Source organism: Sitophilus oryzae, unplaced genomic scaffold (assembly GCF_002938485.1).
Source record: "Sitophilus oryzae breed Bouriz unplaced genomic scaffold, Soryzae_2.0 scaffold_465_pilon_pilon, whole genome shotgun sequence".
NCBI lineage: Eukaryota > Metazoa > Arthropoda > Insecta > Coleoptera > Curculionidae > Sitophilus > Sitophilus oryzae.
The window spans coordinates 1786301-1809927 of NW_022147046.1; the positions used below are offsets into that span (position 1 = coordinate 1786301).

General features: G+C 31.9%; 1 protein-coding gene across 2 annotated transcripts in view; it reads right to left on the reverse strand.

The window, feature by feature from the left end:
• Window positions 1–1698: 1698 nt before the first annotated feature.
• Window positions 1699–23627, reverse strand: part of LOC115885978 (solute carrier family 22 member 13) — a 143756-nt gene continuing 121827 nt past the window's right edge. For both annotated transcript variants that reach the window (XM_030905012.1, XM_030905011.1), the window contains 6 exons: window positions 22160–22352; window positions 15327–15432; window positions 11626–11953; window positions 6906–7081; window positions 6669–6841; window positions 1699–2403 (listed from right to left, as the gene is read on the reverse strand). In XM_030905012.1, the coding sequence (XP_030760872.1) occupies window positions 2247–2403; window positions 6669–6841; window positions 6906–7081; window positions 11626–11953; window positions 15327–15432; window positions 22160–22352 (1133 nt within the window). In that variant the 3' untranslated portion in view covers window positions 1699–2246. The remainder of the gene's footprint in view (window positions 2404–6668; window positions 6842–6905; window positions 7082–11625; window positions 11954–15326; window positions 15433–22159; window positions 22353–23627) is intronic.

Sequence of the window (23627 nt, forward strand, 5' to 3'; positions counted from 1 at the left end):
TTAGCATATTTGGAAACTTTGTCTCTTTATCAAAGAATAATATATGACCTTTCCATGACAGTGACCTTAGAAAAACAATAAACACTATCTACATATTTCATAGGTGTGTTGAAGAGGACCACAAGCATAGGCATATTGTCTTCTTCAAAAGCAGCGAATATCTCCAATAAAATAAAAAGCTATCAAGATGAATCAAAAAAATAACTATCGAGAAAAAAAAATCAACTTCATGATAAAGTAGTTTTTAAATTCATTACTTTGTTATACAATTCAACCAGGGTGTTTGAAACTTTTGCTAACATAACAACATTTAATTTTTAAATTAAAAGGGCTAAAAAGTCAAATAATTTATCTAAAAAAATATCAAAACCGACCCACTAGAGCAAAGTATATTGAACTATAAAATACATAGCAAGTACAATCATGTTATAATCATATAATTGTGTAAACGTGAATAGTAAGTAAACAATCTCTAACAAATTATTTAGGTGAGTATTGAGTAGGCTTTATTTTGTGCGACTTAAGTTATGTAGAGCAAGATATTTACATAAGGAGTCTCATCATCGAGCTCTGGGTTGTTTAGACTTTAGGTAAATGCATATATAGGATAAGCAGGTATTTTATCAAAGATTAAAACTCAAAAAGATCAAATGAATCACTGTATACATAATATAAATATTTAAATAGAAAATAAAGTTGATTGATGTTGGTTCTATGTATTTTTATTTCAATTCATATTTAACTAACTATATCGGATCCATCTCGGAAAATTTAGTCCAAACATAAGGAAGATTTTGTTGATGTTTGGCCACCAAAATCTTAAAAATAAAGAAGTTGTCTAAAAATGTGCTACAATACGGATAAAGTATAATTTTTTATCTTTAATTTCCTTCTTCATTTGTGTAAAAATACCTAGCCAGTTTTACATAAAACGTTAAATGCCGAACGCTTATTTTGCTAGTTTTTGGACTAGTGAAATGGACTCTTACAGCGCTTTCACATGCGACGGACCGTCCGTTGTGTTTTTTCAAGATAGTCGTCGGACAAACTCCGTCGGACGGAGCATACGCGCCCATGTGAAATTGTTCATATAAACTCATGGTACTTGCTCGAAGTTGCGGACGCTCCGCTCCATCTGAAAGCGCTGTTACAGCGTTTTCACATGCGACGGACCGCCCGTCGTGTTTTTTCAAGATAGCCGTCGGACAAACTCCGTCGGACAGACATACTGCGCTGTTCATATAAACTCATAGTACTTGCTCGAAGTGCGGACTCCGCCAATCTGAAAGCGCTGTTACAGCGTTTCACATGCGACGGATGCCCGTCGTGTTTTCAAGATAGCTGTCGGACTCCGTCGGACGGAGCATACGCGCCCATGTGAAATTGTTCATATAAACTCATGGTACTTGCTCGAAGTTGCGGACGCTCCGCTCCATCTGAAAGCGCTGTTACAGCGTTTTCACATGCGACGGACCGCCCGTCGTGTTTTTTCAAGATAGCCGTCGGACAAACTCCGTCGGACGGAGCATACGCGCCCATGTGAAATTGTTCATATAAACTCATGGTACTTGCCTGAAGTTGCGGACGCTCCGCTCCATCTGAAAGCGCTGTTAAGGTGCCGTTTTTTCCAGGGTAAAAACTACTAATATTTTATATCAAAAATAGAGAATAAATATTTCTAATAAAAACAGCTATTTATTATAACTATGTATATTTAAAACGTATTGAGCAATGAGATATAATTTAACATTCTTTTTCTATTTTACATACATTTACAAAAATGTCAGGAACACTAAAAAATATCATAAGAATAAGAACACACATTAATAATAATACAAAGAAACAGTAAAACAAAAATAAAATAAATAGAAGTTAACATACAACTATGTCTTTTTATATTATAGTGTGTAACATACTACATACTTAATTATAAAGAAAATGCAAACAAATTTTACCACAGTCAAAGCAAGATGGCTACGCCATCCCTGATGTGCTTAGTACAATAATTTTTATATTTTCTTAAAACTAAACAAACACAGAAAAAATAGTTTATATTTTTTTCGGAGTTTCAGGCACACTGGTTATTTCTAGTTGAGATTGCTTTTTCTAAATATAAAACTTATAACAATTTATAAATAATTCTATATCAAAATAAATAGTAAACAAATAAAAATGCACTTTTAAACACATCGATCACAGCTGAAAATAGTCTCTTAGCTACAGGAACTTCCCAAGTTGAACAAGTATCAAACTACCTGATTCTCAGGTACACTAATGGATTTCCTCGATCGTATCGATCCTCTGTTGATCATGCTTGATCTGATTTCACCTCTGATCGAGGCTCTGATGGAGTGTCGGATCGATGTCGATCGTTTGAATGATTCTGTTTTCGTTGGTTTCGATCTGAAACAAGGAGCACAAAATAAAAATAGGATACGGTCAAAAATAAATGGTCCTACAGTTGCTTTAGAAATAAAAATAAATAAACTAGTCAAAAAGAATTAGGGATCACTTTGATAAAAAATATCGTTTAGACAAAAATACATATTTATTTAAACATACAGGGCGAGTCTTAAATAAGTGCAAATATTTTCAGGGCTGGTATATTTCGACCCCAGGAACACGTCTATGAGGCTTTTTTTCGCAAAAAAATATTGAAAATCGTGCATTTTCTTTTAAATTTCCCTGTATATTTTTCGAAAACTTTTTAGAACTGCCTGTTCACCGCAAATTTTCCCACGGTATAATTTCTTAATCTCTGATATTACCATAGTTACAGCTTAACTCTATGGTTACCGCACTAAAAGGGATGCAAATACAGAAAAAAATCCGGTGGCTCTCAACATTTTTCCAAAAAAATCATTTTTTTTAATTTTCAAACTTAAATAACTCGTTTATTTTGGACTTACGTGAAAAATGGTAAAGAGCAAATATGATTCTTTTATCGAAACCTACCAGCCCTGAAAATATTTTCACTTATTTAAGACTCACCCTGTATAAACTTAGCAATATGTTCCTTAAGAATTAAGTTTGAACGTAGTGTATGCGCCTGTGTTCATGGCGAAAAAAGTTGTCAAACTGCTGAAAATTGTATTTTGATTACGTTATGAATGACTACAATATGTATCGAAAACAATGCTAAATTTTTTTTATCTTAATTGTCAACGAAAATATTTTTTTTTTCTAATGTGTGTGCTCCGCGGTTTCTACGCACTTCTACACACCGATTTGTCATAGAATGAATGAAGCTCCAAATAATCTCTTGAGGAAAGGCGTTCCACTCCTCCCGAAGATTTTCTCCCAAAGTTTGAAGATCTGGTGCTTGTGGACGACTTTGCAGTCTTCCCTTTAGTAGGTCCCAAAGGTGCTCAATAGGACTGAGATCAGAGCTATTAGCAGGCCAATCCATAATTGTTCTACTGGACTCTTCAAGGCATCGAGTGACCAACTACTCTTGCAGTATGAGGTCTGGCATTATCCTGTTGTAAGATGAATTCTGGACCATACTGAGCTGCAAATGGAATAACATATGGTTCCAGAATCTCATCTTTGTATCGTTCAGGATCATTTATGCCGTCTAGAAACACATGCAAGTCCGTACGCCCATTTAAAGTTATACCTCATCATACCATGACGAAACCTCCATCAAAATTAATCGCTTCTCTGACTGTTGTGTCCAGATACCAAGACGTCCAAAGACGTGCCTCCACTGATCCACGACCCAGTGAAGATAATCTTGAGCAAATATCTTTCGTACCCTACGATGATTAGCAGTTAAACGCTGCACAACAACTGCTTGCCTTGATCAAATGTTAAGTTCATGCAGCCTATTTCTTATAGTTTGAGTTGAGGTTCGAGTTCCTCTGGCGATCGTAAGAAGATTTTGCAAGTTCTTTACGGTAAGTGTTCTTTTAGAAATAGTGGCTTGAACAAGATATCGATCTTCCCGCCTCGATGTTTCTCTTACTCGTTGAGGATATGGTATACAGACAACAAAACCATATTCTCTGTGTCGGGTCCATAGTCTGGAATTGTGTAATATGAAAAAGCTGCTGCACTTATCGTTGCGACCGACCCTCCTGCAATAAAGTTGTGGCTCTGATGACTTTTTCAGTATTTAAACGCCGTTTGGTCTTCCCAAGACATTAAAATTTCTCATATTTAATACCAATTTTGACAATCAAGAAGGCAAAATCATATTAAATTAGAAACTGATTTTATGGAATTTCTGCGTTTTCGAGTGCGTCTTTATTTTTATTTCTTATGACGGAAAATAATTTAGTTTTTGTCTCAATTTATGCATGAAAATAAACAAAATTGTTCTGATTATATGCTGCTATAAACATATGGAGATCGGTGTATAAAGATAGTAAATACAGGGTGTTTCAAGAACATGTGCCATCTCTCGTGGGGAGATTCCTCCTCCAAACCAAACCAAAAAAATTATTTTTATTTAAATTTTATTAATTGTGATTAATAAAATTGGTTTTATCTCATCAAGGGGGCCGAATTGGACAAAATATCAAGAGATAACTTTTAATTGGCATTAAATGGCTTACACAATTTTGATATCAAAAGAAAAAAATCAGTGGTCCATATGTTTTTTTTTTAATATTCCAATGATAACCCATATGCACGTCCCTGATGAATCTATTGCCACTTTTCTAGCATTAAAATATGTAACACTTATAGTAACTTTTACCCCCAAAATTTCATTCAAGTCGCTTCTTGGAAGAAAATTATAATAAATCGAAAGATTATTAAGACTTTAACACCCTGTAGTTACGAAACAAAGCAGAAACGGACCTATGTTGATATGAAAAATAAATCTTAGAGCGCTCTCTCACGGGTCGGTATGGTTTCGACGCGGTAAGTACACGGTAAATGTCGTATCGATTCTCTGCAGGCCAGTCTCGCACACGGCCTCTGCATATTGACTGCGCCGTCGAAACAAACAACATGTCTACGTCTCTTTGAATAAGAAGACTAAGGAAGGAGCATAATGCTATCCATGTATTCATGCATGGTGGGCGGAAAAGCCACCATAAAAGCTCTCTAGGGTGGGGATCCTTGACAGTTCTGTTTGACGATTCATTTGACACATTTGAATTTGATTTGAAATTTTGTGGATTTGTCAGTCTTTACGGAGCTTATTTTATGTTATTTATTATTTATTCTACTACTGATAGTTGTATAAAGGTAGTAAATCTAGATGGAAATTGTGGCAGAACTTAAATTAACAGTGACACTATCGCGATTTATCGAAAAAGACTCTATATCTGCGATAGATCTCGACAAAAATTGAGTGAAATAATGGAACAACTTTTCGCTAGTAAGTGACTATATAATATACATACGTGTAGTAAACCGATCATTTATGAAATTCACTTAAATTAACTAAATTATATAGTTTTCTTGCATTTTAGCTTTTATTTATTACTTGTCAAAGATTAGATGTCAAAGAATTTAGATACGTTAATTTGACTTACCTGCTTCAGTAGCGTATCGGATGTTTGTGTTAATAAATACTTATTATAACTTATCTATTTTTATTAGAATTATATATTTTTATAACAATTTTAATAACTACCAACATTTATTCACAACGTAAAATAAAACAACAAATTATTGAGTCTACCCCACGTCTACCCTACATCATAGTTTTACATTTTTTAAATAAAATTAGAACGACACTGATAAACCGGAATTTAAGTCGGCCATATTTGAGGCCCATCGCGGTGTACCTAAGATTTTTGATATGCTCCTTCCGTAGTCTTCTTATTCAAAGCTACGTCTAGTGAGTCGAGTGACCAAGATATTATTGTAATCTACAATTATTTAAGAAGACGAAGAAGAAATAGATTCTGGGTGCATCCATATCTTGAACGCCATTATGGTAGCAGGTTATTTATAGCAGCGAGGGAGTTGAGCGAAGATGACGGCAAATTCAAGGCAATGTATAGAATGTCAAAACCTACATTTCTAGAACTAGTCAGACTCGTTAAGCCACTGATAAGCAGACAAAGTACAAACATGAGGGAGTGTGTACACTGAACCAAAAGTCGACATAAATATAATGAAAAAGTTCATTAATATAATGAATTAAATCATTAATTTTGAGCCGATGAACGGTTTCGTTCAATTGCAACTTTGAGTATTCTGGTAATTTAAAATTATACAGCATAGGATATTTCTCTATTTCCTTAATAAGTTTATAATATATCTCGTTCAACTATTTTGACGGTAAAAAACAAAATATTACAGCCTGCAAATGTCACGACGCGACTGACTGTTGATGTTGCACGCTGGCATACCGAGAACAAATCGCCCCGCGTCCCTCCGCACAGACCCGTGTGCGAGCGCTGATACAATATGCATAGAGCAACAACCAATCGGCATGCTGCACGCGTACCGAGTGCGGTTTTTGCTTGACGCTTACCGACCCGTATTATTTTTACGCGAGGAATCTCCCCACGAGTGATGGCACATGTTTTTTGAAACACCCTGTATATTATGTGATCCCTAATTCGTTTTGATTAGTTCATATTTTTTTCTTACTAACAGCTCTATGGTAAGAAGAACTGTGAAGTGGACAGTGACAACTGATCTTATATTATTATCAAAATGTAAAATTTCAAACATCAAAATAATTTTACATTAGTACTTACTTATTGATACAAGGGAAATCCCATATTTTCTGATTAGCGCCGAAATTCTCGCCATCTTGTAGAGTCTGTGGTAATTCTTGATCTAACGTTTCAGGCAAGAACAGAGCTAGGATACCTCCAACTATGCCCAACACTCCAAGAATGAGTAATGGAAACGCTAGGTCGATATTTGCCTAAAAAAAGATTAAGAGAATTTTATAAATGTTGTTGTTATACTGAAGTAAATCAAATTTTTACCAAGTATACTACAAATGGTGCTACTATGCTCGCTACGTAGCCCATTATGTGTATCAGGGCAACTCCTTGAGCTCTTACAACAGTTGGTAACAATTCCGCAGCGTATTGTAATCCGATATTGTATGAAATGTTAACTGCAAATCGGCCGCATATTGCCAAAGTAGCTGAGGGTATACCTAAAAACAACAAAATATGTGATTATATTAAGTATTATTAGCGTGTATTAAATATTAATAAGTTAAGAATCAGTATGAAGTAGAGATGAGTAAAACTCGAAAATTGAAACTGCGATTGCGATTTTTAAATCGCTGCGACTGTAAACTGCGATTGCGATTTTAATATTTAAAAAGTGTACCTACTAGGTATACGGCATAGAGGTTCGCTGTTATGTATGGAAATGGTCGTTTTTTAGGTAAACTATACAAGGTACCGCAAAAAGTTAAATACAAAAATTATAGGGATTTTAAATGTCTATTGGCGAGTAATAAATTTATATACACAGGGTTGATCATGAAGTCGTGGCACATCAAAGTTTCATTTTTTTAAATAGAACCCCCTGTATATTATCGCATATTTCAATTCTAAGCAAAAATCAAGATACACACAATGTACCCCAAACCCGTTTCCGAGTTAATGACTTCTGAAAATATCACTTAAACAATTTGATTTAATTAATTTCGATATGTTCAGTTTCATTTAACGATGCCATTTTGCCGAAACTGTAATACTTAATAATATATGACATTAGTTCTCAAGTTAGCATTTATAGATGTATAAAAGTTCTATTCAGTAGGGTAGCTGAATAAGGCAATAAAGCAAGAAGCAAGAAGAGACAAACAACAATTTTACTCTGATAGATGCAAAGAAATAGAGGGACATAGTCTAAATAACCAACCAAGAGACCTCTTCAAAAAAATAAAATATATTACCAGGGACTTTAAAGCCAGAAATTGGGCAATCGAAGATCAAAATGGAATTTTAAGAACCAAAAAAGAAGACATTATTCAGGTGTGGAGATCATATTGCGAAGATTTATACAAAGACAGTGAAGAATATAACTATGTCGACTACCACGAAAATTCAGAGAAAGAACCGGACATCCTTAAAAGTGAAGTTGAATTGGCCATAAACAAATTAAAATACCATAAAGCACCAGGTTCAGACCTAATGACAGCAGAAATAATAAAAGCCGTTAAAGAACCTGGATTAGAAATGCTTCATCTGATCTGTAATAAAATATGGCACACAGGAGAATGGCCCGACGACTGGACACACTCCACCATTGTCACTCTCCACAAGAACGGGAGTATACATAAGTGCAGCAACTATCTTACAATTTCCCTCGTCTCACATGCCAGTAAAGTAATGTTGCAAATTATAAATGAAAGACTGAAAGCTTTTCTAGAAAGAGAAATTCCAGCAGAACAAGCAGGTTTCACCAAGGGCAGAGGCACTCGGGAACATCTTCTGAATATGCGCCAAATCATAGAGAAAGCAAGGGAATTCAACATCTCTCTTTATATTTGTTTCGTAGACTATAAAAAAGCTTTCGATAAAGTCAGATGGCATCACCTGTGGAAAATCTTAAAGGAAGTGGGGGTACCGCAACACCTTATTTCACTTATCATTCAGTTGTATCAGCACACTACAGGATCAGTTAGAATACTGGATTCAGCTTCAAAGGAATTTTCCCTCGAACAAGGAGTCAGACAGGGGTGTATATTGTCTCCTCAACTATTTAACATATACGGAGAATACATAATGAGAAGGTCGCTAGAAACATGGGAAGGAGGCATTTCAATAAATGGCCAAAAAATAAATAATCTACGCTTTGCAGATGATACAGCACTACTCGCTAACAGTCAAGAAGAGTTAATCAATTTAGTAAATAGATTATATAAGAAGATATATATATAAGAGATCGATGCTACCGAGATGTATTGTTATAGACGTATGCTCCGTATCCCATGGACTGAACGCCGTACAAACGTTTCCATTATAAATGAACTTAATATTACTAACAGGCTTTCCTGTAAAATCCGACTAAAACAATTAAAATATTTTGGACATATAATGAGGAAAAGTCCGGACAATATGGAAAGACTCATAATTCAAGGCAAGGTGGAAGGACGTAGACCACGTGGCCGCTCTCCAACTCGATGGATAGACCAGATCACGACTAGCTGTAGCAAGCCAATGCACGATGTCATCAAGATGACAAAAGACAGAGGCGCATGGAGAAAAATCATCCATGATGTTACGCTGACCACTACACTCCCTAATGGGGGTCAGGACTGAAGAGAGAGAGAGAGAGAGAGAGAAAATGAGATTATAGCAAGTCTGGAAATTACAAAATTTTCGTTTAACATTTCAATTCTTCAATTTATGTACATTATGTATTACAATTATTGCTCAAAATTGAAGGAAGAACTGAAATATGCAAATATGTATATACAGGGAGCTTCATTAAAAAAAATAAAATTTGATGTGACACAACTTTATGACCGACCCTGTATACTTAAATTTACTAGTAGCTAATATGAATTTAAAACCCATTACAACAGTATCACAGTTTCGGCAAAATGACATCATTAAATCAAACCAAACACATCGAAATTAATTAAATCAAATTGTTTAAGTGATATTTTCAAAAGTCAATAACTCGGAAACGGTTGGTTTGAGGTACATTGTGGGTATCTCAGTGGGATTTTTGCTTAGAATTGAAGAAAGAACCGAAATATGCAATAATATACAGGAGGTTCCATTTAAAAAATGAAGCTTTGATGTGCCACGACTTTATGATCGACCCTGTGTACTTAAATTTATTACTCGCTAATAGATATTTAAAAATCCTATAACTTTTGTATTTAACTTTTTGCGGTACCTCCTGTATTTTACCTAATAATCGACCTCTTCCATGCATAAAAGCAACCCTGTACTTATTCGCAATATGTGTCATATTAGACGCTTATGGAGAATTAAGGTTGATTCTCACTATACCTTCCGTATTAGCTATCTTCCGTTTCCCTTCCGTTTACATAAAATATTATGTATGAGTAGTACAATGCAAATAGTATATATGAGTAGGACAATGCACACTTTCCGTTCGGTTTCCCTTCCGTTCCATATCCTTTCCATCCATACATTTTTTTGGTGGAGGGACTGAAGCGTATCGGAAACCGCGTTGTCAAGTTCTTACATTTGTACTAGCTCTGTTAACATTTTGCTGATATTCTTTCATCTCCTAATTAAATCTATTACCTTTTTCAAAAAATACAATTTTTTAAATAAAACTTTCGTAATGATATAAATTTTACAATAAAAAGTATGGACCTGATACGAGACGGAAACTTACGTATATCGCCAACACAATAAAAAATACGGAACGGATATGGAATGGAAACGGAAGGTATAGTGAGAATCAACCGTAAAACTTAAGTCCCTTGACATTTTGAAAAAGATATTTTGATTTCCATTCTGCAGTAAAACTATTTCTAAAAGTTTTAAATTTAGAGTTTAGAACAAGTAGAAAAGGTATATCCTAGCCTAAAAAATTATGTTTATTGAAATTTACTGATATTACTTATACTCGTATGTCAAAATTGCGCCTGTACAATTTTTTTTTATTTCTTTATTATACCATATAAAATTCACAACTGAACAGAAGAAAAGAGTTTAAAATAAAACTATCGTAATGATATAAATTGTACAATAAAAAGTATGGAACTGATACGGAACGGAAGCTTATACATATAGCATCAACACAATAAAAAATACGGAACGGATATGGAATGGATATGGAATGGAAACGGAAGGTATAGTGAGAATCAACCGTAAAACTTCAGTCCCTTGACATTTTGAAAAAGATATTTTGATTTCCATTCTGCAGTAAAACTATTTCTAAAAATTTTAAATTTAGAATTTAGAACAAGTAGAAAAGGTATATCCTAGCCTAAAAAATTATGTTTATTGAAATTTACTGATATTACTTATACTCGTATGTCAAAATTGCGCCTGTACAAGTTTTTTTTTATTTCTTTATTATACCATATAAAATTCACAACTGAACAGAAGAAAAGAGTGTAAAATAAAACTATCGTAATGATATAAATTGTACAATAAAAAGTATGGAACTAATACGGAACGGAAGCTTATACATATAGCGTCAACACAATAAAAAATACGGAACGGATTTGGAATGGATATGGAATGGAAACGGAAGGTATAGTGAGAATCAACCGTAAAACTTCGGTCCCTTTACATTTTGAAAAAGATATTTTGATTTCCATTCTGCAGTAAAACTATTTCTAAAAGTTTTAAATTTAGAGTTTAGAACAAGTAGAAAAGGTATATACCATATAAAATTCACAACTGAACAGAAAAAAAGAGTGTAAAATAAAACAATCGTAATGATATAAATTGTACAATAAAAAGTATGGAACTGATACGGAACGGAAGCTTATACATATAGCGTCAATACAATAAAAAATACGGAACGGATATGGAATGGATATAGAATGGAAACGGAAAGTATAGTGAGAATCAACCTTTGCTTAGGTATAGTAAAAAATCTGAAATTTTGATTTATTATGCAAAATTATCTCTAGAAAACATTAGACTCATTTCTCGGTTTTGATCATCGTTCTAATCGCGCTGTATCATAAAATATTTTGATTATATTGAAGCTTTGATCATATATTTTTATTCTGACTGAACTTACCCAAGGGTACCACAGTAGCTAACAAACTAAACACTCCGCTTATAACCATTGATCCACAAGCCAGCCATCTTCTTCCCCACACGTCAAGTACCGCAGTGAGGAAGGTATCTGCTGGGAACTCTGTGGCACTAGCAATGGTGAATGTGAGGAAAATATCCAGTCCTAAAGTACCGACGTTTCTGACGTGACCATCGAATACCAAGGAAATGGCCATCCAAAGTAAGATAAGAATGATGGTGATTTTTCGTAGTCTTGGTGTTTTGAAGAGGTCAAGTACGGTGTAGTTCTTGCCGCATTCCTCTTCTTGTTGAGTTTTTATACAACTTTCCTATGAAATAAGTTTTTTTTAATAATACAAAATTTCTAATAAGAAATATATATTTAAAGCAATAAAAGAAAAAATAATTCTTGAAGTTGTTATTTCTTTCAATATGAAGTACATTTTTTTTCTGATGAAAATATCTATATCATGCACATTCTAAAGAGGTTTAAAATAACCTAAATATCACAGTCAAAACCAAGTCGTACACAGAGTTATATAAGATTTTTTATTCGAAATAGTTGGAAGAATATCATCTCGCTCAATATACAGGGCGTTTCAAACAACATGTGCTATCTCTCGTGGGGATATTCCTCACGTAAAAATAAGATTTATTTTTCATATCAACATGGGTTCGATTCTGCTTTATTTCGCAGCTACAGGGTGTTAAAGTCTTAATAATCTTTCGGTTTATTATAATTTTCTTGCAAGTAGTTTTACTGATTCGAATGAAATTTTGGGGGTAATAGTATACATATACATATAAATAAATGCTACATTTTTAATGCTAAAAAAGTTTCGATAAATTTATCAGGGACGTGCATATGGGTTATTACTGGAATATGTTTCTAAAAATAATATGTGCGCCACTGATTTTTTTTCTTTTCATATCAAAATTACGTAGGCCGTTTAATGCCAATTAAAAGTTATCTCTTGATATTTTATTAATCACAATTAATAAAACTAAAATGAAGATAAAATTAATAAATTATATATTTTACCTAGTTTATTATTAAATATTATTAGTATTAGTTAATATTACTATTAGTCCAACCTACAGCAATTTCATAATAATGATGATAATCATAAAAAAAATAATCGTATTTAAGATAATTACAAAAAACCTAATTTTAGAAAGTTTTAACATCCTGTAACTCTAGAACTAAGCATTTCCATACCCATGTTTATAGAAACTTTTTTTGTATTTTTTGACGAGGAATCAATAAGTGCTTATTTAAAACTTTCCCAAGTTAATAAAATTGCGTTTATATTATTATCCCATCAAGGAGGCCGAAATTGACAAAATATCAAGGAGACAACTTTTAATCGGCATTAAAGTTCTTACACTATTTCGCTAACAAGAGAAAAGAATTCAGTGGCGTACATGCTTTTTTCAGAAAAATATTCCAGTCATAACTCATATGTACGTCCCTGGTGAATATGTCGACAGTTTTTAGCAGGCGGATGACATTCATTTGAATTTTGGAAACACGTCGGAGTTTCTGCCAGTAGAGGGATAGATGGCGCTGCGTAGAAATTTCATCTAAAGTCCCTAGATATTCATCTAGGGACTTTAATTTCATCATAATTTTATCAAGTCATCCACAGAGTTAGTTTAATTAACAATTCGTTTGATTCTCTGTGGAGTAATTGAAGTAGTTGGAGTAGTTGAAAAATATAAATATTTATATAAAATGTTGATAATTTAACAGTGATGTGCTTTGTTACTCTATGAATAAACATTGATATGAAGTTGCTTTCGCCAGAAACAATTATAATTAAATAATTTAATAAAAATTTAATTTCTAAGTGACCCGGATCAGTTAGATCAGTAAAGAAAAATTGAAAAATAAACGTCATTCCATATTTGGCAATGTCTGTCAGTTTCTGTGAAGTGGAAGTGAATTGTGATTTGTTTTTATGGGAATATTTTACGGATTTTTGCGAATTTAGAGTATTTTGGACGATAGGATTGTGAAATTTAAAAGCCAAGTAGTTTAATATATAAGATTAATTAATCCCTGTGATAATTTTTATGAAATTTCTCATAATCAAAACAAATTCTTTCAACAAAATGGCTGTCTCAGAAATTTGGAAGATCATTAATTTTAAAGTTTTATTTAAGTGTATTTATATCGAATCAAGAATTTGTATAACATATTAAAAGCTTAATTTTAAAGGTTGTGCAGTAATTTATGTAAGTGTACGCTTTTAGATAAATATTAAATATACAAATTTGCAAAGACAAACAAGTAATTTTAAAAAGATCATTTATTTATTTAAACGAGTATAATCATTAATCATTAGGTTGAAAATATATTTGTATTTACTTATTTATATATTTTCTATACCCTTGTATTATTTATAAGCCCTATATGTCCTGTTTTATGTGGAAAAAAATATGCTTCGAGTCATCGAAAATAGATTTAATAACAATTTTGTCCCTTGGCTTTGTGTATTATATAATGTGAATTGTAAGATGTTTCTATTTGAATATGTCATTAATGTTGAGATTAAAGTTATACCAAATTATATTCACGGTAACTATATGTCTTTTATATAACGATTTATTTATTTATAATTTATAACCTTTTTTATAATTACTTATAACTGATTGTATAAATTCTGATAACTTTTATATATACTTGTATAGTGTTGAATGTGTTATATGTAATTTTATTAACAATGTTATAATAAAATAATCAAGTTACAAATTTTTCGTGTTTTATTCTAATTTCAGGGATAATTTCAATCTAGATTATTAATTTATTTGTATCAAAATACATTATTTTTATTTTGTAAAATGTTTTGTTAGAAATAAGTTCATAATCTAGATTGAAATTACCAAATATAAGTAAAAAACTTACGAACTGGCAGTAAAGGTCCATTTAAAAATATGCCGCGAACTTTTAGTTCTGCCAGTAGCCCGCTTGGATCGCGTCGAGCGCGTGTTTCCAGGGTTTAACATAGGAGTTTTCATTTATTTCAGTTAGTTATTCTATGGTTTTTAGCTTCAAAATATGTTGCATTTGTAGTACCTAACTTTTGCCGTTAAAATCTCATTCGAAACGCTAAAACTACTAGGAAGAAAATTATAATAAATCTAAAAAATATTAAGACTTTAACACCCTGCAGCCACGAAACAATGCAGAATCGGACCTATGTTGATATGAAAAATAAATCTTATTTTTACGTGAGGAATCTCCCCACGAGAGATGGCACATGTTTTTTGAAAAACCCTGTATACCCACATATCTTCTTTTTCACGAATTTTCGACGCAAATCATTACTGATAATAACTCTTATAGAAATTTGCCGTTACAGTTTGATTACAGTAGAAATTCTTTATCCCGTAAGATTGGTTGTTTCTTATTTTATCTTACGATATTTAAAATTCAAAATTATTAATATTTCTAATTTATTTTCTTTTTCAAAAATCACTTGGTAAAAATTACGACACTAAAGTATTTTTAGTATGCCAATATCTACTATTAAGATACAATATTTGATTAATCATTAACAACGAAAAATCTGAAAAGTGATAAAAATATGATATGAAACTTTGAAAAAGAGTGGCTGGAACAAAAATTTTAATTCACCGATTTTTATTTGAACCTATTTACCTTCCTATTTACTAAGTATGATTTTGTTTGAAACATACCCTAAATTGATCGTAGATTTTAGGTTCAACGTTTTTCCTGTTGATTCTTTCGAATTTCTTCAAAATTCCGATACTTTTATCGAACTTGCCTTGGGACACTAACCATCTGAAATGGAAAAAAAATCTTTCTTTAGAACAGCAAATTAATTAATAATTCATAAACTCTTTTTTCAGTTTTGGAAAGCAATATGGAGAAAGATTAGTACAAATATGATTGTTAAAAGTACCATTATCACTCAATAACTTAATAAGATTACAAAAAGGCCTAAATATGCACAATAACTATTAATAATATTTCATATTTTAAAAATAAAATGTCTTCTATTAATTCTTTTTTATTCTCTAGTTATTTTATTTAGGAATTAATATTTTAAAACTAATTATATCAAAAATTGCATAATTGGTCAAAACTCAGCATTAAAAAAAAATATATTTCATATTCTTAATTCTTCTCATATTTCTAATTCTTTCATTGGGGAGCCTGAAGAGAGTTTTTATTAATCATATGTTAATCTCAAACTTCTCTACAATTTTAGTTTGAATAGATAAGACATATTAAGTAATATTGAAAAGCGTGTAAGGAATATTACATCAGATATGTGTTGATCGGAGAAGAAGATTAGAATATAAAGATAAATTAAGATTTTAATCATAAATAGATTAAAAACAAATTGCTTCAATTAAGATATTATAATAATCCCATGTTGTGTTTTTAAAAGTTATCTACCAATCTATATCTACCTTATATAGTAATCTATATATCTAGAAGGGAGTTTTTTTTTGTACATTTATGATTTATCAAGAGATAATATTTATTAAAATCATTTTTAATATCTATGATGATACTTTTTATGCTATGATGATGCTATGATGATGCTATCATGCTTTTTATGCTATGATGCTTTGCTATGATGATTTTTGCGAAATTTGACAGGAGCTTTTCTAAAGGTGTAAATTTTCTGCCAAGTTTTACTGTTTTCTATATCAAACACTATTACTTAAATATTTTTAAATAAGAGATTACCTTGGTATAAAACATTTGGGATTAGAATCTTTGGCGTTACAAAAGCAAAGTAAAGCATTAGTTCATCACAATACAACAAAACATTTTACTTTTAACACTGGACTTTCAACTTAAGTAAAAAATCTTAAATTTAAATCATTTGTTGTAAACTTAAGAAATCATTTGCTGATAATGTTAACATGGTTATAAAAAGCACGTTCGGTTTTAAAACTGATGTTTGTTAGTGTATTCTGGTGAATTGGTGTTTTATTTTGGTTATTGATATAAAAAATTGGCGCCGGGAGGCACGTATAGCCGCCCATAATAAAATATGTTAATAAAAAGTTTGTAGGCATTTCTTTAGTTTCAAAGTAAAGGAATTTTTCCAATTTTGGTTCGCGGTTATTTCCCCTATCCGCCACCCGGGGTCACGTCCGATGAGAGTTTGGAGTTCTCCACACGGATTTTCTCAAAAACGGACTACGGAAACACGGAATATCTCAAAAACTGTGACTTCGACTGATTTTGATGTTATTACAAATTTTGTTGCAAATATTATTCCTAATCTTAAATTGAAAACCGCGTTTCGCTAGCTACTGTAATTTTGGAGTTACGATTTTTAATCCCCTCCCATACCCCCTTACCAACCCCCCACCTCCACCAAAAACTAATGGCCAGATTCTCGGGTGCCACAGTATTTTTGTCCACAGTATTATTTGTGTGTAATTTGGTTAAAATCGGTTTAGCGGTTTTTGAGTTATCGTGTTACAGAACGGACAGACAGACACCATGAAAATATTTCGTATTTAGGTCATTTATGACCCAAACAACTCATTTTGAGTGAAATTAAAAAAACTTTTTTTTTGCCGATCTTAATAGCCTACCATACCTGTTGGTATGGTCGGCTAAAAATATCTCTAATTTAGCTACTGTAGTTTCATGGATCGTTCTAATGCAAGTACCGACAGGGAAACTCTGTATGTCTTGTGGTCTGTATTTACAGACCTACGTAAAATTTCTTCAAAAGACACAAAAAATTACAAAACTGTTCACAAAGGCATGAGACACTTATTTAAAAATATCATAATAATAAATAAAACAATTAATAATTAATTATTTTCTTTCACATTTTGTTATCAGAATAGTATTGTTAACTACCCTGCTAAACTTCTGAAATGCTAAATACAATTGAATCTATAGAATCAATATGACAATAGCAGGCTTCCTAGTTGATAACTTCGAGTTGCTTGCGTCACAAGGAATAGATATCAAACAGCCAAATAAGGTCAAATCGAGAACAAATACATCAATAATACGGTTTATGGAGCGCTCTTTATGGAAACAGGTAATTAAGCATCGGATTTTATGTCAATGGAATGGAATAATGGATGTAAAACGTGCGAAGAATGGACCAATTAAGATATAACAAAAGGATAGGCATTTTTTAATAAGCTGAATTTAATTAATTAGAATTCTTGACTCTTTATATAGAGGATGCCACCTAATTAAAACAAATAAAATGACAGAAGTTATTTAGCTGTAGATCTATATATTTTTATCTTTAGTAACTATTTAAAATTCCTAAGAAATTTTTTATTTTTTGAAGGATAGGCATTTTTTAATAAGCTGAATTTAATTAATTAGAATTTTTGACTCTTTATATAGAAGATGACACCTAATTAAAACAAATAAAATGACAGAAGTTATTTAGCTGTAGATCTATATATTTTTATCTTTAGTAACTATTTAAAATTCCTAAGAAATTTTTTATTTTTCCTAAATAAATCTTTATTTGAAGTAACTGCAAATCCTCAAGTCTGAAATGAAGTCTGAAAAACTGCCATCACAGGAAGTCAAATATCTAGGAATAACCCTGGACAGTAAATTTCTCTGGAACAGGTATATAAGAACTTTAGCAGCAAAGCCACAGAGGCTCTCATAATATGCAGAAGAATGGCGGGAAATAGATGGGGCTGCGCCCTTAATATTTTGCGCTAAATGTATACCATGATAGTAAGACCCAAGATTACCGATGGAGCAGTTACTTGGTACACAAAACTAGAGCAACTTACAGCAAGGCAAAACTACTGCACATTGTCGTCGGGAGTTATGCCAATGCGACAATGATTAGAATGATCTTTGACGGGAACAGTACTGGGAGAATTTTGAGGTCAGGGGCTTGGAATACCCTCAAAAAAAATTGCACTTCTTCAACTGCCAGTGGATGACATACCAAAAATTTACAACTTTTGAAAACATCTCAATATAGTACTGAGTAATAAAAAGGATTGGATGGGAGAAACGTTTGCTCAGCATGTAAAAGACCATACCATAACGTGGTATACTGACGCTTCCAAAATCAAAGCAGGGACAGGGATAGGAGTATTTGAGCCAAAAACTAAGGACAGTGTTCTCTATAATTTTGTTTACCGAGAAATTTAAATATTTTATATACCGGGTGCGACTGAAAAGTGGTTCACCCCTATAACTTTTTTATTTAGTACATTAGTACCGTATGATCGAATAAAAACGGCGTCAGCGATGGCTATGAGATGAAGATCGCTGTCATTTTATATGTAAAATTATATGGGAAATGTCATCGATCGTCATTTCATAGCCAACTGGACGCCATTTTTTTTCGATCTTACGATACATGACATAAATTCTAAGGACTAATTGACGTAGTCAATTGTTTTAGGTCACTTTCTGTTTCACCGGAAATGACTGCAACTTTTGATTTTTAAATGGCATCCTGTATATATTTCTACTTTATTCGATAGAAAATGACACTCTGAATTAGCGATGGGAACTGTCGATTGAATTAGACTATCGAATGGTTACTGAATGAATGATTTCAACTATCGAATGGTTTTATTCGAATAAAATCATTCATTCATTTGTATACTAAAGCATATGTGACAACCTCGCCGTGCGACTAAATGGTTATCGTTGAGCCACGACTATCGAATGTTTTTGACAAATGAAATTTAGTATTCGTTTGATTTTTGTGTGCGTCAGTGCATTATTAGTTCTTCCAAATTTTTATAACTTCTCCTTATAAATACTGTGCTATTTTTGCGTTTATTAAAATATTTAAAATACTAAAATAGTAGTTTTTTTAATTGACGATTGTGTGTGTGTGCAGGTGGTCAAAATTTTTCCGAAAGTTTGTGTGATTTTCCGTAGCCCGATCTTTCAATTATTTAATTTTATATGGTATATGGTCTATTTTTTAATGGGAAATTTTGAGAAGTAGCAATTTTTAAGAGAGATGAGATGAACTTACAATTAATTTTAAAAATACATATTTGTATTTTAGATGTTTTAATAATATGAATTAGTTGAACTTAATAATTATATTAATTAATGTGGTTAAGTAAATGGTTATCGAACTCAGACTATGGGGTGAGAAAATTAAATTAAAAGTTTTACACGTGCCAATTTAAAAAAAAGTTAACGATGTTTGTATTTTGTTTATGCTAATTCTCTTACATGTAGTTTTTTGCGAAGAAATATTTCATTTATTTTTTAGTAAGTAAATACCAGTAAAAGTAAATATTATTATTATTAAATAGTAATATAAAGTACCGAATATAAATAATTTTGATTTCTAATTTTTATTTATATTTTCCTTGCATTACACTGCACGCTTAGAAAATTAATAAATGTTTATATTTCATGATTTTAAAATTTGTTGTTAATATAACAAATTAGTTCTGTAATTATTATTATTTAATAAACCAACGTTGCCACAAAAAATTGAGAGACTATATTATTTTTAAATAGGATCTAATATAAATAATTTTGACATCAAATTTGTTGTTTATATTTTGCTACTACTTAAAAAAAATGTTTATATTAAATGATTTCAAATTTTGTTGTTAATAGGTATAACAAATTATTACTGTTATTATTATTTATTAAACCAGTCTTTGCTTAAACACATTAAAAATAATTTTCCTACATCAAAATAACAAGTATTATTGCAGTGTAACAACAGAATATTAATAAAAAAATATAAAATATATAGACATACTATCCCTAACTAACTAAAGCCAAACAATAATATTCTTTGCTAATATCAATTAATACCGAGACTAATACCAATATATGGCAACAGCGCCCTTCATAATGTATTTTCTGTGTAAATACTAGCACCTCAATAAAAAAAATAATGTGTCCTTATCTATATCTGACTCCGCAAAAAATCAAAGATGCCGGCTTCTTTCATAGCATTGCCACCGACCGGGTTTTTCGGAAAGAAACCTACGTCGCCGGGCGACAACTAAAATCCAGTTAATATTTTATTATAATCGATCCTGACGAATAAATGAATTTTCTAAATGAATGAATTTTATAAATGAATGGTTTTTGCTACCGAATTACTAGAATACAATATTTCAAGGCAGATGACGCATCTATTCGATAATTTTTATTCGAATAGTTTTCAACGAATGTTTTTTTACTAGCTATCGAATTATTCGAATGAATTGCAACTATCGAATGTTTCGATAGTATTCATTCGATAGTTCCCACTACTACTCTGAATAGAATGACATATTATATGTTAACTTTTGACATTTCCGCATATGGTTTATTTAAAATCGTAACATGTGGTTCATAACGACAATTTGACTCGAAATATCAAGTATGTGGTACCAAATTATTCGTAAAAAATTGCTTTTTCCAAATATGCTAATGAGCCACCCTTGTTCCACTTGAAAAAATTAAGATATAATTAAAAATACGATTTGGGTATCTTTCAACCGGCCAGGACAAGACACGAAAAACATTAGACGATCAAAGTTATTTTTCCTAGGCTCCTTGATTAAAAATTAGTGTTTTTGACACAACCATGGCACTCTAGATTGAAATTTGAAAGTCGATTTCATTTTAAGCGAAAATGTCAAAAGTTGAAATAGAAATATACCGAGGGTACCATTTAAAAATGAAAAGTTGTAGTCATTAGCGGTGAAACAGAAAGTGACCAAAAACAATTGAGTACGTCAGTTAATCCTAATTTATGTCATATACTGACACACCAAATCTGGTTTTTTTATCTGAAGAAATAAAAAAGTTATAGAGGTAAGCCACTTTTGGAGACGCACCCGGTATATTTAAATATGCTATTTTCACACTATTTTCCGATGAATTTCTATTCAAATATCTAGTATGTCTATAGTGATGAGTGATGAGCGAGCTACGTCTTGTTCTGCACAAAAAGCAAGACCAAGACTAAGTACCGTATGATCGAATAAAAACGGCGTCGGCGATGGCTATGAAATGGAGATCGCTATTATTTTATATGTAAAATTATATGGGAAATGTCATCGATCGTCATTTCAAAGCCGGTCATACGGTATATTAAAATGAAGACCGCTGGCGTCGTTAAGAATTTTGCGAGCCCACTTAGAAACATTTGGACATCTGATTTATTGGTTTTTAGATAAAAACGAGGTTTACAGTTGAGGGTTGGAAACTTTGGTGTTACACAGCAAAATAAAACACTAAATCACCACAATACACCAAAACACTTTTACTTTTACACTGGACGCGCGTTTCGCTAACCATGTTACCATCATCAGCAGATGATTATAAATGGAATTATAAACTAATTTATAATCATCTGCTGATGATGCTAACATGGTTAGCGAAACGCGGGTCCAGTGTAAAAGTAAAAGTGTTTTGGTGTATTGTGGTGATTTAGTGTTTTATTTTGCTAAAAACGAGGTACCAAAAATTTTAGGTTTAAACTATTATTGGTATAGATAGTAAGAAATAATAATATACAAATTACAATTTCTACAAGTTCTTGCTTTATACAACATACCTTGCCGATTCTGGTACTATCCATGGTGTTAGAATAGCCAAGGCCAACGGAGCACTAGTGACGTAGCAGAGCATCTTCCAATCGGCCACGTACAAAGCTATCCAAGGTAATATGGAAGCAGCAAAGGTAAAGAATATAGCAATGGACATATTTGCCACAAATGTTCTCCATTTTGGTCCAACGTATTCTAATACTGTAAAGAAAAAAAATTATATTTTTGAATATACAGGGTGGTTCGAATTGTATTCCGAAAACTTTGGCAGCATATTCTGTAGCTAAAAATGCGTAAAAAAGTTCGTATAAATGTATGTCCTAAAATGCTTAGTTTCAGAGACATAGGGTGTAGAAGTTTCACTTCTATCTCGATTTATTCCAGATAATTTCTGAACTTATATATTTTATATATTAATATTTGGATGAAAATTGGCGTCTGGGAGTTTTTTGACATGGGAAATTTGATTTTGGTGTCAATATGACTCCTACTAGTAGAGGGCGCCACCTACATTTGTTTTAACCTTTGAATAAGAAGACTAAGGAAGGAGCATAATGCTATCCATGTATTCATGCATGGTGGGCGGAAAAGCCATCATAAAAGCTCTCTAGGATGGGGATCCTTGACAGTTCTGTTTGACGATTCATTTGACACATTTGAATTTGATTTGAAATTTTGTGGATTTGTCAGTCTTTACGGAGCTTATTTTATGTTATTTATTATTTATTCTACTACTGATAGTTGTATAAAGGTAGTAAATCTAGATGGAAATTGTGGCAGAACTTAAATTAACAGTGACACTATCGCGATTTATCGAAAAAGACTCTAAAATAGTTGGTTGTGTAGCTCACGGCAAAAATTGAGTGAAATAATGGAACAACTTTTCGCTAGTAAGTGACTATATAATATACATACGTGTAGTAAACCGATCATTTATGAAATTCACTTAAATTAACTAAATTATATATTTTTCTTGCATTTTTAGCTTTTATTTATTATTGGTCAAAGATTAGATGTCAAAGAATTTAGATACGTTAATTTGACTTACCTGCTTCAGTAGCGTATCGGATGTTTGTGTTAATAAATACTTATTATAACTTATCTATTTTTATTAGAATTATATATTTTTATAACAATTTTAATAACTACCAACATTTATTCACAACGTAAAATAAAACAACAAATTATTGAGTCTACCCCACGTCTACCCTACATCATAGTTTTACATTTTTTAAATAAAATTAGAACGACACTGATAAACCGGAATTTAAGTCGGCCATATTTGAGGCGCATCGCGGTGTACCTAAGGTTTTTGATATGCTCCTTCCTTAGTCTTCTTATTCAAAGGTTTTAACTGTTTTGAAGCGTAATAAATTTTGTCAGTACCTGTATAAAACTACCAAGTGAAAAAATATACATCTCTGTGACTTTTTATGTAAAAAATATATCATTGTAAAAATCGCTACGAGCTTCTAA